General features: G+C 38.2%; 2 protein-coding genes across 2 annotated transcripts in view; both read right to left on the minus strand.

The window, feature by feature from the left end:
• The window catches only part of LOC106962452 (glycerol-3-phosphate acyltransferase 4-like), a 10,681-nt gene extending 5,972 nt beyond the window's left edge, over window positions 1-4,709 (minus strand). Inside the window, exons 1-9 of the mRNA XM_015056883.1 lie at window positions 4,448-4,709; window positions 3,945-4,233; window positions 2,087-2,156; window positions 1,714-2,011; window positions 1,562-1,636; window positions 1,344-1,433; window positions 946-1,039; window positions 723-838; window positions 340-395 (exon numbers count right to left, since the gene is read on the minus strand). Coding sequence (XP_014912369.1) covers window positions 340-395; window positions 723-838; window positions 946-1,039; window positions 1,344-1,433; window positions 1,562-1,636; window positions 1,714-2,011; window positions 2,087-2,156; window positions 3,945-4,109 — 964 coding nt within the window. The 5' untranslated portion in view covers window positions 4,110-4,233; window positions 4,448-4,709. The remainder of the gene's footprint in view (window positions 1-339; window positions 396-722; window positions 839-945; window positions 1,040-1,343; window positions 1,434-1,561; window positions 1,637-1,713; window positions 2,012-2,086; window positions 2,157-3,944; window positions 4,234-4,447) is intronic.
• A 491-nt stretch (window positions 4,710-5,200) lies between these two features.
• cabp1b (calcium binding protein 1b) lies at window positions 5,201-13,458 on the minus strand. Its single transcript, XM_015056879.1, has 8 exons — window positions 12,020-13,458; window positions 9,775-9,942; window positions 8,343-8,373; window positions 7,636-7,779; window positions 7,378-7,487; window positions 7,011-7,085; window positions 6,802-6,874; window positions 5,201-6,522 (listed from the first exon to the last, which is right to left on the minus strand). The coding sequence occupies exons 1-8, from the start codon at window positions 12,059-12,061 to the stop codon at window positions 6,497-6,499; spliced, it is 669 nt and encodes a 222-aa protein (XP_014912365.1). The 5' UTR covers window positions 12,062-13,458; the 3' UTR covers window positions 5,201-6,496.
• Between the last annotated feature and the right edge of the window lie 1,215 nt (window positions 13,459-14,673).

A 14,673-nucleotide genomic window follows, 5' to 3' on the forward strand; every position in this document is an offset into this window, starting at 1 on the left:
AGTTTGGGAGTGGGGGGAGAAATTTTTTGTTTTTTTGATAAATTTTTTTAAAAGTTTTTTTTTTTTTTTTTTTTTTTTTTTTTTTTTTTTTTTTTTTTTTTTTTTTTTGCCTAATGGACATTTTCTCCTGTTTCGTCAATTCCCCCTAAACCTGAAAAAAAATACATTATTACAATTATTATTTTTGAGATTAAAGTCAGAATTCTGAGATTAAAGTCAAAACTGTTTTATTTTAATTTTTCCAGTGGCCCTAATCCTCTTCCGTAGAATTGTGCTTAAATTCATTTAATATTACAGTCTCTGATTCTGTATCTAGTTATGTAGGATTTCCATACTCACCTTCAGGGAAGATGAGGACAGGATGTTTGTTTTCATCTGCAACATGATCCCTGAGCCTGAAATAACACCAAAATAACTGAATTAGAGGATTTTTTTTAGTGTTATGCTACTCATTTTTAAGGTTTTTTTTAACTGTATTTATTTATTTTCACTTATACATAACAATTTTGAACTATTTTCACTGTAGTAGAAGTGGACAGCTTATATTATTGAATTGAAAATAATTTGGTGAGTCACAAGTTCATATATACTTCTCTCCTTTTAAAAGTGAATAAGGCCATGAACTCAAAGACTAAAAAATAAATAGGTACAATTATTTAAATGAACCAAATCAGTTTTAAGACATTCTTTCTCACACGACGCTGTAATGTCTGTAATGCTACCTTTTGGCCACTAGGCGTCTGTCTTTCACTTCAGCTCGCTCAAACCACATATGAGGAGAGGACTTCACCATGGCTCTCTGGATCAATCCCAGCAAGCCTCCGTGTAGCTGCCCAACCTGTGAGAAGATTTCACTTTGAATTTACTTCATCCCCGAGCCTTTAAAAATACTCTACTTATAACTGACACACTAAAAATAAAACACACACACTTAAAATTTCATACCAAAGAGTAGCAATGGTCATTGGCCAGGACGATCCCATCTATTGGTGTCGTGTGATTGGCCACGCAGATGCCGTCATTCTTTGGTTTGTTTTCCCTGCAGATACACAAGGCACAGACAGAAGTTATCTTGCTGAAAATTTGAGTCCAGCTAGGAAATCACTTTAAATAAACTCTACTGATTCTGATTAAGCAGTGTGGTCAGCAGATATCCTGCTAGATGGAAAGAAAAAGAAAGCGATCAAAAAATGTTTTGCCATGAAAGTAGACATGCCTATGTTGAATGTAGATGTTCCTCCCACTGCAAATGTAGCATTACCATTGTTGACTCTGTACAGCAGTATTGCTCTGCAGTGTTTTCAGTAAGGCAGATTTGTTTGAGAACATTAATTATCCCATACCTGTTGTGATAGGTGACGATTCCAGTCAGAGATCTAACACAGAGGCGATATCCCATCAGATGCACCTTGTCACTAAGGTAGGTTCTCAACCTAGGGTCACACACAATGATCAGCTTAGATGGATCCAGACACGTGGCTAAGATTGTCAGGTTTGTAACTTAGCATCTATCAACGTAAACCTCACTTATATTCATGTTTGAGGCATTAGTAGAACTCACTTTGTGCAGGGTATTAATCCCACCACGGTACTTAAAACAACAAACAGAAAAATACCTGTGACGGCCACAGTTACTCTGCAAAACACAGAATAAAATGGTTATTTAAGACAGCTAAAAAATTTATCCTAAACCTACTTCTTTGCCTCTCTGACCTGAAAGGCAGCAGTACACCATAGCGGATTAAAACTCCCAGAATCCACAGGGCTAAAAGTTGTAGATTTATGTAGCGGAAGTTGTGGTTGCTCCTGGTGAGTAAGTTCCAGTTTTCCAACTTCTGGGCCGAGAAGCGCTTGGTCACGTCATCGTCTATGATGTTCTCCAAGGCTTTCCGACAGAAGACGAAAACATCAGCCAGTTCAAACCGCGGATCCAGACTCAGACAACCAGCACTACATCGTAGATCTTGAATTTCCTGCTTCAAAGTTGAATCTGGGACTTTGACTATGATACCTTAGCAGAAAAATATGATTGTAAGGCTTTATAGAGAAAGATGAGTCAGTACATAATTGGTTGACAATGCTTTACCACTGGTGTAGTGTTTGTAGAGTTGATTATTCTTCTCTTTTGCCTTTAGCTCCATTTGTAATGTTGTCCACTAAAAAAAGACAAATAAACAGACAAAAGCCTCTTCAGGTCACTAGACAGGAATCATAGTTGGATATTTAAGGAGAAAATGTGCAGCAGAACGTAATGGTGTGATCAAAGCAATGACATCAGAAAGCAAGTTTTCTCTGGAGCTCCACAGAAGATTGGGAGCACATGTGCTCTGCAGATGATAAACTCTGTTATGGGCCAATTTTAGCTTCAAACTCTCGCTAGCCAGCTTGTCAATTGGAAAATTGGGTCATAAATTTGAGGGAGGAAAGTTCTGCATCAGATATAAGAGGGAGAAATATACAGAGTCACTGTGGAGTTGTGGAACAAACACAAATGAATAGATGTAATACTTATATTAAATATAACTATCTGGAATTTAAAATGTCCTAAACATTATGCATCAAAATGGGAAGTACAGCATTTTGTAAGACTTAAGGACATTACTGGCCAGAAAATGACATGTATTACATACAGAAAAGTTTCATTCTGAGGTCTGGTTTCAAAAAGTGCCAATTTAAGAAACTCCAGCCACCAGTATCGTGTAAGCGAACGGCTGGATTGGAACAAAAATGTTCCCATTCAAGTGGCTCCATGTAGAATGACTCAAAATATCCAAATCAACTCGTGGTGTCTCCCAATCTCCCAAGATTAACATTTTGCCACAAATTTGCTAACTTTCGCTTTAAATACAAGATCAGGACAGAATGTGTGTAGCTTCCACATGAGTAGGTAAACCACAGGAACTAAGCTTGTTCAAGAAACTGCATTGGATGAACAACTTCCCAGGGATCTGAGATTGATACAATATCAACACCAACTCAGATGGTGGTCCTGAGGCTACAAGCTCTTCTCTCAGTGGGGAGGGTGTTAAGATAAGTCTTTTTAAATACAATTCTGTCACTCAAAAAGAGCCTTTAAAACCTCCGTGGAAAAAACAACCAATGATACCAAGTCATCTAGGCACACGGAGTAGAACTGCACATTGCTGCAAAGTGTTATTTTACAACAGATAATATAAAATTTCATGTCACTTGGGCATGATCATTTGTTTTTAACTTTTTCCTTTTTTCTTGATTTTACTTTTGTCTGTTCAAAATAAATAAATCAATAAATAAAACAGTTTTTTCATAAATTTTTCAGCTCAAATGCAACACAGTAAACAGGAGGAGGAGTGAGGAACCTTAGCAGGAAAAGTGGGTACATTTTGTGAAAGTAATTAAATGAAGAACGTGAATTTTTCTTCTTTACTCAATATTTGGGGGATTAGAATTGGATTTTTGGCTGAGTGATAAGAACTCAATTCATCTGCTGTCAAAGTGATCAAAAATAGCTCTAAAGGAGTCAGAGGTGAGATTACTGAAGTAGTTGGACATGATTGTTTTCCCAAATAATTTTGTGCACCTCTTATCAACTCAAAACTTTTTATTATTTGCTGATTTTTTTTTTGTTTTTTGTGGAACATAACTCCAATTTATTTGTGGAAATTTGCCTATTTGGGAAAATATTCCAAAGAAAAGTTAGCTTGTAGCTAGGCTACTTTCCTTGGCACTGATTGGCTGAGACCACTAGCTTTTATAATAGTGCAAAGACAGTTTCAACCTTGGTATTAATGCATATTAAGGTAAAGCTAGTGGTATAGTTGCTGTTGGGGCCATTAAAATAGACTGCTATAAGCACTGATAGAGGAGGTCTCAAGTATTTATGGTTTTTATGTGACACTTAAAAAAAAGTCAAAATGAAGAATCTTTATTCCAGTAATGTCAAACCAGAGACACTTCAAACTCACCTCAAATATACTGAGAAGTATCTTGATGTAGTATTTGTGGATCCCGAAAGGAACTCCAAATACAGCCGGCACAATTAGGAAGCCAAACACCAGAGTCAGCCACACATCGGTGAATAGGCCAAGATATTTGGAGAGCAGGTCAACAGGCAACGTCAACCAAGCCATGATTTTAGTGTAGCAGGAAACATTAAGTGTTAAGAGATGGAAACCTCCAGTGTTACGAAAAGACCTGCTGCTCTGTTTAAACCCACGATGACTGGGTCAGACGTCAGGATTTAACAATGTAGATCTGATTAAAAAAAAAGAGAAAATTAAGATAAGAAACACACAAAAACAAACTTTATGAGCTCAAGCTCTTGTTTCTAGATGAGTAATAAATTAAATTGTCTGGGAAATTTTCTTTTTGTATCTTTCTGGGCAATTCAACCTTTTTATAATAAGCTCACAGCAACACAAAGTAACCCACAATTGCCTCCTACCGTCTGTCGGATATGAATTTGTACCTGAGAGGATGACAGATGATTAGTCGGTGCTCCATCTACGAGAACAATGGACTCTGTGCTGTTTGCTTTTCAGACAAGCAGCAACAAGTCGCTGCAGAAACACTTGGCAACAGGTGGCCAATGAGAGCTGCAGTCACTGCGCTGTGGACTGGGAATAAACCTTAAATCTGATTATGGTGGATTTGCTGTGCACTGCAGCAAAGCTTTTTGTTACGGCAGAAAAATTAGAAAATTACCTACATTTTTGTTTTTGATCTTTTTTTGATTAAAAGAAATGTTACGATGATGATTTTGTAGAATAATTTTTTTTTGTTGAAAAATATTAAAATGATCAAATCAAAGTGTCAGGGATGAGAATAAAGTCAAAAGATTTTTTTTCACATGGTTTGTGGCCTTAAATTTCCATTTTCTTTACACTTTTAAAAATACTTCTGTTAGTGGTACATCTCTGGCAAATTCATGTTGTGATATTTAGCAAATTAAAATCATTTGGATAGTTCTCTGACCCAAAACAATAAAAGATTGGTCTGATTTAAATTCAGTGAGAACAAAAAAGTGGATCTGTCTTTCTATAAGGATTTATAAGGCTATTTACACAGTTTAAACTGTTTGACACTTATTTTTCTAGCCACATTATGGTTCAAACTTCAAAGATTTACAATATTTATGATTGGTATGTTCAGGTTCTGTTTAAAAATGGTGTAATTTCAATATCAAATAAAAATAAAATGCAAATTATATTATAAACACACATTTTCCAATTGAAATATCTTTATTTTTAAATATTCTGCTACAAATTGCAGTTGTTTTGCCATGCATAGTTTCACACAGTTAAGACACATAAAAACCACAAAGTTGGATTTCCCTATTCAAATATATCTCAAGATAACAAACATGCATATTCTCTCATGTTCATTCTTGAACAGGCAAAGCTGTACCAGCTTTATTTATTAAACTAAATCAGGTTTTGTAAACGTTCTTTGGCTTTTTGCATAAGAAGCTCACCTTGCTTCCTTACATTTACTGATAATAAAGTAGTAACACAGGTTTCAGAGACTGGAATGTGTTTAGGGAGGAGAATAGACGACATTTATGTTTCAGCTCACTTTGAGGTATATAATGCTGACAAACGTTGCACCAAAAGGGAACATTTTGGCTTTCGAAATAAGAAAACTTACAAAATCCCCAAAATAAAACATTTTCATGACACCTAAAAAAAACATCTCTTATTAACTAATCTGCTGACTTCCTCAGTGACAGATTAGTTATGACGTTCTGATCACACACTTCATTGCTATTCATGCAAGTAATAACCAAACATAGAAATAATCAAAAGCTTATTCTGGTACTAATGATGTTTTTCTTACAGGATTGCAGCTAAATGAATGTCGTCTGCACACTAGAAATTGCACATGTATGTCACAGAAAAGTCAGCGCTACGTTACACATACTTAACAAACAAATATCGGTTTGTCTTAAGCTGATTTTTCTGTAGTCCGTATCGACGTTAAACATCAACAATACACAAAACGCGCACGCAGACATGACGAGATGACATGGAATGTTTCTATATTGCTTTTTGCGTTTGTGCTTCATATAACCTCTGCATTGAAAACAGATTTCGCTGCGCTTTGTGTCGCTTTGCTTCGCACTGCTGTATTAATTACTCTTAATTGCTACAGTCAGGAATAAGAGGCTGTTGGTGTTTGCAGAAAATATCTCAAACATCACATCCGCCATTACCCATCGGGTCGGCAAACACGTAGAAATGTTGCAGTTATTAAAGGAAATCGTGTTTTAAAAATGTACTCTGGAAAAGTCACGAGTGCAGCCGTCGGTTTTGTTTATGCTCGGAGGAACAGCAGCAGTGTGTTATTAACAGTGAGGCTCCCGGCTGGACTCGTCAGCTGCTCAGGCGAGGCAGTTTTGGGGCAAGGTTGATATGTTTTTGCCGTTTTCACAGTTCAGAGAAATTCGGTTTTCTTCGCCAGACTTTCTCCGCACTCCTCCAGCTGAGGATCCACGTCCGATGCCACGTCGCAGCCGAACTCATCGGGACATCATTCGAACAAATTCTGGGAGTTAAGGAGAAAAGGCTTTATTGTTAGCACAGCTTAATGCGAAGCTTTAATTTTGTTTTAAATAAATAAGACTAATAGTACCAGAATTTCAAAACTTCACTATTTGTCGATTTATTTCTTTTTTTTTACCTTCCATGTTGAACATAAATAGCAATTTGATTATTTCATTCATTTAATTATTTAAACTGTTTTATGGCTTTAATTTCAATACTTTGAAGGCTTGCAGTAGCTTGATGTAGCCTCTTAAGTTAATTATTACACTTAACATTTCACCTTCAAAGTCCACATGTCCATCTCCGTTTAGGTCAATGTCACGTAGAATTTCCTCCAGATCTCTGTGTCCAACCTGGTAAAGTCGAGAGGAAAGAGTCAACTTCTGTGGCACACACTCAGACTAAATTTGCACGTGAAAAGAGACGGGCAGAAATCAATCGGACACTGATTGATGGAGAGACGCTGAGTCTCTCGGAGCGGCTCCGTACCTGCTGTCCCAACAGTTTTTTCATTGCTTCTCGGAGTTCGGCTGTGCTGATCTGGCCGTCACCATTGGTGTCAAACTGAAAATAAAGAAATAGATTGTTAAAATAAGCAGCTGGTGTAACTTCTTGGGTGTAGTTTTTTTTTCTTTTTGTATATATCTTAAGTCTGAACCAGGATGAGACCCTTTAATGCAAATATAATGCGTTTCATAAAGAATAGGAACTACCTCTGCTGCAAATATGAAAGCAACTTGGTTTTACTCTTTTCATTTTACAAGATGACACAAATATTTTTCAGCAATTTATGCATACAGATGTTATGTCAATTAGTCCTGAGTTAAGTGTCAAACAGTAGTGGCATCTTCCTGACCTCCTTGAAGGCGTCTCTCAGCTCCTTTACTCCGATCATGTCGGCTGTTTCAGCCAGAAGTTTGGGCCCCATAAGTTCAACAAAGTCCTCAAAGTCAACATGTCCTCCCACTGTAGGAAAACAAGAGTTAACCTCAAATCCACGTCACATGCAAAAAAAAATAAAATAAAATAATCCACAAAGCTACGACGTAAAGCAGAAGATAAGCCAGTGTTGGACTTTACGTCAGGAGGAAATATAACGAGACAAAACAGTTACGGTTCATGTTGATCTGCTGGCTCAGTTCTATCAGCTCCATCTCTGTTGGCATGTATCCCATCGTCCGCATGCAGTTCCCCAGGTCTTTGCAGCCAATGAATCCGTCTTTATCTTTGTCAAACTCCTTGAATGCTTCACGCAACTCTGGAGACAAAAAAATACATCATAAAATTACATGAAAATATTTCAGAAATTGCTCACTTGGATTGTTTAAGCTTTGTTCACAATTATCGACAACTCTGGTAAACGTGTGTAGAAAAGCCTTTTAAAAAGTCTTTAAATAATGTGCATTATTAGTTTTGCTGTGGTTCTCATGGCTGTCATGTAGTGGGAAAATAAACTTGAATTGTCCAGAATTTGAAGTTGAAGTCAGTATCTAAAAATCCATACATGACTGGTATGTTTTCTAATCTTTCCCATTTATGGAGAGTCCCAAATAGAAACAGACCATTGCTTCACATTTATAAGAAATTCTTGGGCAAGCTCATAAGTTTATGTGGTAAAATATACCTAAATTTACATTTATTATTCATGAATTATTAGGATTTTTCTTTTTATTACTTTTCTTGGTTAAGACGGAAAGTACTAAAATAAGAGACTGGATTCCTCCAAAATGTAAGATGTGAGATTGTAGCACAGCAGTAAAAAGCGGCAGCTTTATTTTAAACCACATCTTTAAACTTGATTGACGCCGTCGTCTGACATACCATCCAGCTCTTCTGGCCTCAGCTCTCGGTCCTGTAAAGAAATCACAACGCAAGGTTATCACCCAAACTGTGGCTGACATGTTTAAGCTCTTGCCAACTTTCCTCATTCCTCACACAACATGACACTGTAAAAAAATAAATAAATAAATAATAATAAAAAAAAAAAACAGGGACTTTTGGACGTGTGCCAGTATTTTTCGGTTTTGCATCCAACTGGACAGGAGGAGCTCATCCGTAAGATCACAAAGAGATGAAAACACGCTGAGAGTCTCTTGGCAGTCGGGTAAAATTTGGCATGTAGAACAAAAGAAATTAGACAAACATTAGAAATATGGGATTTGTAACATTTCATTTTCACTGTGTGAGGAATAAATGTTTTGTTTTTCAGCTGGTATAATGTATACGTACAGTGGCTCTCATAAGTGTACGCTCCTGTTAAAATGCCTGTTTTTCTTTTTTTTTTTTGTTAAAGCAGCTTTTTAATCTTTTTCATTAGGAATCTGTCAGCATCTTAAATCGTAACTAATAGTTGGCCTCTTCATCTTACAAATGTTCTCTAAATCTATTAGACTGTAATATAATAATTTAACAGTCTATCTCCTGTCTAAATCCCTCTTCAGGTCAGATTCTGTCAGATTGCATCTTGGATTCTGGTTAGATCATTCAAAACTTTAGTTTCTATTGATGCTGATGTTAACTTGGATTAATTATAAGCTTTCTAAGCAGAGAGATGATCGTTTCTGGTTAAAACTGACTGGTAGTTAGACTTGTTCATAAATTAATTCACAAAAAAATATGTTAACTTCTATTGATAGTTGTTGAATTTGATTTTGTGCAACTTTCTCATTTGCTCTAAGTTCATTTAGCCTAGCTTGTCCATTTGTTAGCTCTGTCACACGAGTGACAAGTGTGAAGAAGATTAAAAACCCTGCCCTTTTAACAAGAGTATGTAAGCTTTTGAGAGCCTCTGTGAGTTCTACGCAAAATATATTTCTTTTATTGACTCACTCAGAATGCTATCTGACAATTTGTTCACTAAAAACCTAAAAAAAACTAAACATATTTTTCTGCATTTCTGCAGGAACATGAAAAGAAATAAAGACCAGAAAAGGTGTATTTCAATTATTACCATAGCCCCTCCTCGCATTTTTCCATTTTTTTACTCAAGTATCCAGTTTGTTATACTCAAATACACACCACGCAGACACACACACTGTTCTGTCTTGTTTCCAACAACCAAGTACACACTCCGTCCATGTGAGACTTTCAAGTCCCCCAAGCGCCATCCTCTGAGCAACACCACATTTGTCAAATGCTTATGACAGTGTATTGTGATCATGAAATCTTCTGCTGGTGGTTATTGTGCATAAGCTGCATTTTGTGCTAATCTCCTTTGGATTGCATGCACTTTATATGTTCTGGACTTACGTACAGCCAGCCGGCTCTCAGCGAAGCCCTTGCGTAGAAAGATGCATGCAGGCCCCAGCACGTTGTGCATGTTGATTCCGTTCTGGGCCAGGGCTACTAGTGGCTCAAGATGGCCCCCCCCAGATCCCCCCTCCTCACTGGACTGCACTGCTTTGTAGTTCTTCTTCTTGTCCTGGAGCAGCATCCAGGGTGAGGGGCCAGAAATGGGAGCAGAGGTAAAGACAGGGGTAGAGACTGTGACTCATTTTGTTGAGGTGTGGTGTCAACAAGGAGTCGGGTGGAAGTGGAGCGGGGTGACGGGTTCAAAGGGCGTGCAGGTGGGAGTGGGGGGGTGGGGGGTGACTGTGGACTGACACATGGGTGTCAAATCAGGAAAGTGTGATATGATGGATGAAAGAACCCAGTCAAACAAAACAGGGTGTAACATATTATGACAAGGCAACTGATGCCATAAATGAATCTGACTTGTACATTACCATCCTGCTTTTGGGTTAAAAACTGTTGTCTCGTGCTTTTAAAACATTTGAGGTATTGTATGTTCATAGTTGTGAACTGCAACGTTGAAAAATGCCTCTAACAGGATTGAAAAAATGTCAATTTTATCTTTTGAATGTTGGACCAAGCTCTTTGTAGATGCTTTATTTCAAAATGTCTGCACTGAATACAGCTTCTTGGAAACGTATTTATACGTTTGAGCTTTTTGTCAGCTCAGCTGGATTCGACAGGTAATGTCTAAATAGAAATTTTAATGGCTTGCCACCGATTCTGACTTTGACTGGGCCACTCTCACGCATAAACGTGCTTTGATCTAAGCCATTTCATCAAGGCATTATTGTCTAAAATCTCACATTAACATATTAATGTGAGATAATGTGTTCAATTTGCAATTTAATCTTCTTGTCTTGTTTCCTTTTTGTAAACCAATCCTGTTTGTCCTAAACGATGAAGTAAAATTTCACTTAGCCATGAAATTATAATTACCAATTAGTCAATCAACCAGCGGGCAGATGTTGTTCTCTCAGCGGCCGTCTCAATTAGTGTGAGAGCTGCAGGCTAATTAATAACAATCACTGCCTCTCAGAGTGGAAGATTCCTGTAGATTAAATCAAAAACGCTCCTACCATCATTATACTGGAGCATAAAGGCAACATTTCACATCTTTTATTAAATTCAGAACATTAAATGTGGGGGTTCTGCTCTAAAAACCACAAAAGAGGATCGACGAGAAACTGTAAAAGCAACCGACTCAACATCTTAGAGAATAACCGAGCATCCATTTATCCACTGCTTAAACTCTCTCTGACATGAGCTCACAACCACAGGCAGATGAAACATTCCTTCACTTGTATGACATCCTACAAACAACCTTCACACTCCATCTGCCACCATGCCAGTCCTAATGCCAATTTGTGCATTCCTACAGTTCTCGCCACAGGAACGGATGCCCACTGGGTAATCTGAGCAAGCGATGCATGGAGCAGGGCTACATTCTGCCAGAAAAGTACCATGAAGCCTCGTGCCAGTTATATAATCTAACAAGAAGAGTAAAAAAATAAAACACACACACACACACATCTACACATACACACATTAGAGAAGAAAGTGAGGAGAAACTCTGCAGCGCTCCTCGAACAGATGGCATCAACAGTTGCTTGTCATATTGTGCTTTCTCAAGGATGTGCAGCTGCAGATATGAAGGCGGTCGCTGCTATGATGAGAGTGCATTCAAGCATAAGGATGACACAACCAGAGCAGCAACTAATGAGATGAATTTGTTAGGTTTGATGTTTTTTTTGGGGGTGTGGGGGGGACACTGTGATTCAGTTCTGGTCATAGATTTTTATCTGACAGACTCTGATAGTAATAAGAAGCTGCTTTCAACACAAGAGGAATTTAAGACTTTTTAGGTCTGATGACATGATCCTAATCATGAAAAGATCTCAAGCGCTAACCAACGCTGCAGGACAAATACTCCGAAACAACCCTGTGTCAACTATCCTGACTAAAAGTCAAGGCGTTAACAAGCTGTGATACTAATTCTACACCAATCCCCTGTTTGATTTGACTTTACAGCTACAGCTGGGGACTAAAGTATCGAAATGAACAGAGGGATCAGTCAGGAGGGGACTGAGTCAAATATTACAGCCACTGATCCAGTTGGTGACACACCATTTCACAAACATGCACTGAGGGTCAGAGGGAGTCAAGGGAGACGACCACAGGGTGAAAAACCTCAGAGCGAAGCTTACCTTCTTGGTGAAATTTTTAAGTGACTTTACAGAGTTTCCCATTGCAGAAAGAAAACAACAACAACAACAAAAAAAAGGCAACCAAATCTCCCTGTCCTTTATGTTTTACCTCTAACTGTGCTACTGTGTCTGTTTGTGAGTGCACTTGTCTGCATGCATGTCTGGATGGGTGTCAAGGCATGCATTGGAGTAGAAGGATCAGAAAGGGGAAAAAGGTTCAGTGGGTTACTGACTGACATAAAGGGACATTTGGGGAAAGACAGAGGAAATACGAGGAGAAGGACAAAGGAGGACCTGCTGGACGGTACGAGGAGACGGAGGCTGAGACAAAATAAAGGACAGGTTAGGAGAACAAAGATTATCAGGGAGAGGAAGCATGCATGTGATCTGTGGAAGATGCGAGTGCCTGAAGTGGAAAAGCAGGATTGCTTATTCATTCCATCCTCTCCTCTCCTACAGTGTCTTCCTCCCTCCCCTCTACCCTCGCTGTCTCTCGTTGTGTGTCCGTCAGTCTTGCTCTTTTTTCCCCGCACACCCCCCTCATCCGCCTCCCAAACTCCTGCTAACTCCACACTTTTACACCATCTTTGTACAAATGTGCCTGACAAAGTTCTTTCGGACAAGCATATTACCTTCTTCTGACCAAGAGGCTAAAGACACTAATCCAAACACACACACACACACACACCAACACACACTTGATTAAACACACTTGGATGTGGGGCTAGGAAGCTAAAAATAAAACTCTCTCTCTGTGTGTGTCTCTTTTCTCCACCCCTTTTCCGACTCTACCCCCAGCATCCATCCCCGACTACACGGAGGCAACACAAAGTCATGATAAGCTTCAGGGCTCGGATTCAGATCAAAGCCAAAATGGTAAAGAAATTACACACGGATGCCGAATTACCCTGACGGAGAGAGGAGCGGAGCAGCACGTGCAAACGCAAACACACACAGACAGGGAAAGAAATGCTCGCCGGCAGTTTGTCTTTCACACATTCACACACACGCACACACGCACACACACACACACACACACACACACACACACGCACGCACACATTTGCCACAGAGGATAAATGCTGAATATATAGAGCATCTCTAAAACCAGCAGATGAAAGGAGTAAATATAAAAACAGAATATTTATTCCAATGCAACTTTGAATAGAAAAATAAATTACAGTTTTGATGACAAAATTGACATTGTTGTTTTAGTTGCCAGAATGTCTTTAACTTACACAGTATAACTTATGTATTATGAGCCAAAAAATAATTTCCTTTTATTCAGTGATTAGGATGCAAGACTTTCTTGAAAGGTTTAAAGTTTTTCAGGCTCCAGAAGGTCTTTCAAAGATTTTGTTTGCACTGTGGCGTCTATTTCAGTTCCTTCACGTAAACCTTTAAATTATTTTAGGGATTTAGTCCTCATTTGATACCCTCCCCCCCTCCCTCACACACACACACACACACACATATTTTAGTATTTAATTTTGATGGTTTGTCTGTAAAAAATTCCTGCTCCCAGAATATTGTTATGTTGCACAGGAAGTGTGTTATTGACTGCTTCATGTCTGTGAATTTGGATAATTTGCACACAAGATGGCAGCGTATCGCCAGAAGCAAGAAGCGAGGTTATCTATAGAGGAAGGTTTGATCAGTCTGCCAGACACCTGCTTGCTTTCCATTTTCTTGCTGTGTTTGGCAGCAGCAGAAATACTTCTGTTATGCATGTTCTGCATACTTCTTCCAAGAGAAAACATTTCCTTCTCTCTCTTCAAGTAAATGGGAATTTCAAGCATCTTTGATCTTTTTTCTCAGCTCTTCCTACAGTTTTGAGAAGTCTGATTTCACTTCGTTCATTGAGTCAAGGAGAAAAAGGCTCAAGCCTAATTCTTCTACAGCTTGTCAAAAGGTTTTGTTAAATATAAATATTACCAGCTGTACCTGAGGCCTTCTTCTTCTTCTGCTCTTCTGAGTAAATAGTGTGTAAACCAGCACAATATCGCCCCCTGGGACGCTTCAGTGAAAAACTACAGATCTGAGTGGAGCATGCTTGGTTTTGCTGCGCTAAAAATAGTAGAAGTATGGACACAACAAAGACGGACAACGGAGATGGAGACATCTCTTTATCAGCATCATACGGAATAACAGTATAATGATGTTCAAAAAGGCCTTTTTTATTAGTAAAAAGAAAGGGGACAAGTTTAATGACACATTTGGAGAAACCTCAGGAAAATCTGTCTTAAATTCAGCCAAAAGCTCAGTAACTTTGAAATTAGGTTTAAATTATAATTCTTTCAGCATTGCTATGTGTGTGCATCTGTAAAGAGTAATACCAATGCTGATTCTTTTTCAGGTGATGTCCTAAGAATCACCACATCATTATTAATTATTTTAATAATCATTAACAACTTTCTTTAAATGCTTCTGAGTATTTATTGACAAGCCTAATTCCTATCAAATAGCAAATATCTGCCTTACAAAGATCCCTGTTCTCTTTAATTCTGCTTGAAAAATAAAACGGACCCCTGTCTGCTTGTATATGTAATTAGAAGTTGTGGATTACTGTTGAAATGCTCAACTTAAAAAAAAGTAATAAAATGATACGTTTTACAGGAGATGTTTTGAGTGGCAAACTGTGGCAAAGTAAAACA

Source organism: Poecilia latipinna, unplaced genomic scaffold (assembly GCF_001443285.1).
Source record: "Poecilia latipinna isolate Pla-1442-1.1 unplaced genomic scaffold, P_latipinna-1.0 Scaffold1414, whole genome shotgun sequence".
NCBI lineage: Eukaryota > Metazoa > Chordata > Actinopteri > Cyprinodontiformes > Poeciliidae > Poecilia > Poecilia latipinna.

What these genes read in the sequence shown, in the direction of transcription:
- cabp1b (XM_015056879.1), bottom strand. Translation starts at nt 12,061, where the DNA reads ATGGGAAACTCTGTAAAGTCACTTAAAAATTTCACCAAGAAG. An exon ending in TTAAAAATTTCACCAAGAAG is followed by an intron (nt 9,943 to 12,019) that starts GTAAGCTTCGCT and finishes ATGCTGCTCCAG; the next exon opens with GACAAGAAGAAGAACTACAA. An exon ending in TCGCTGAGAGCCGGCTGGCT is followed by an intron (nt 8,374 to 9,774) that starts GTACGTAAGTCC and finishes ATTTCTTTACAG; the next exon opens with GACCGAGAGCTGAGGCCAGA.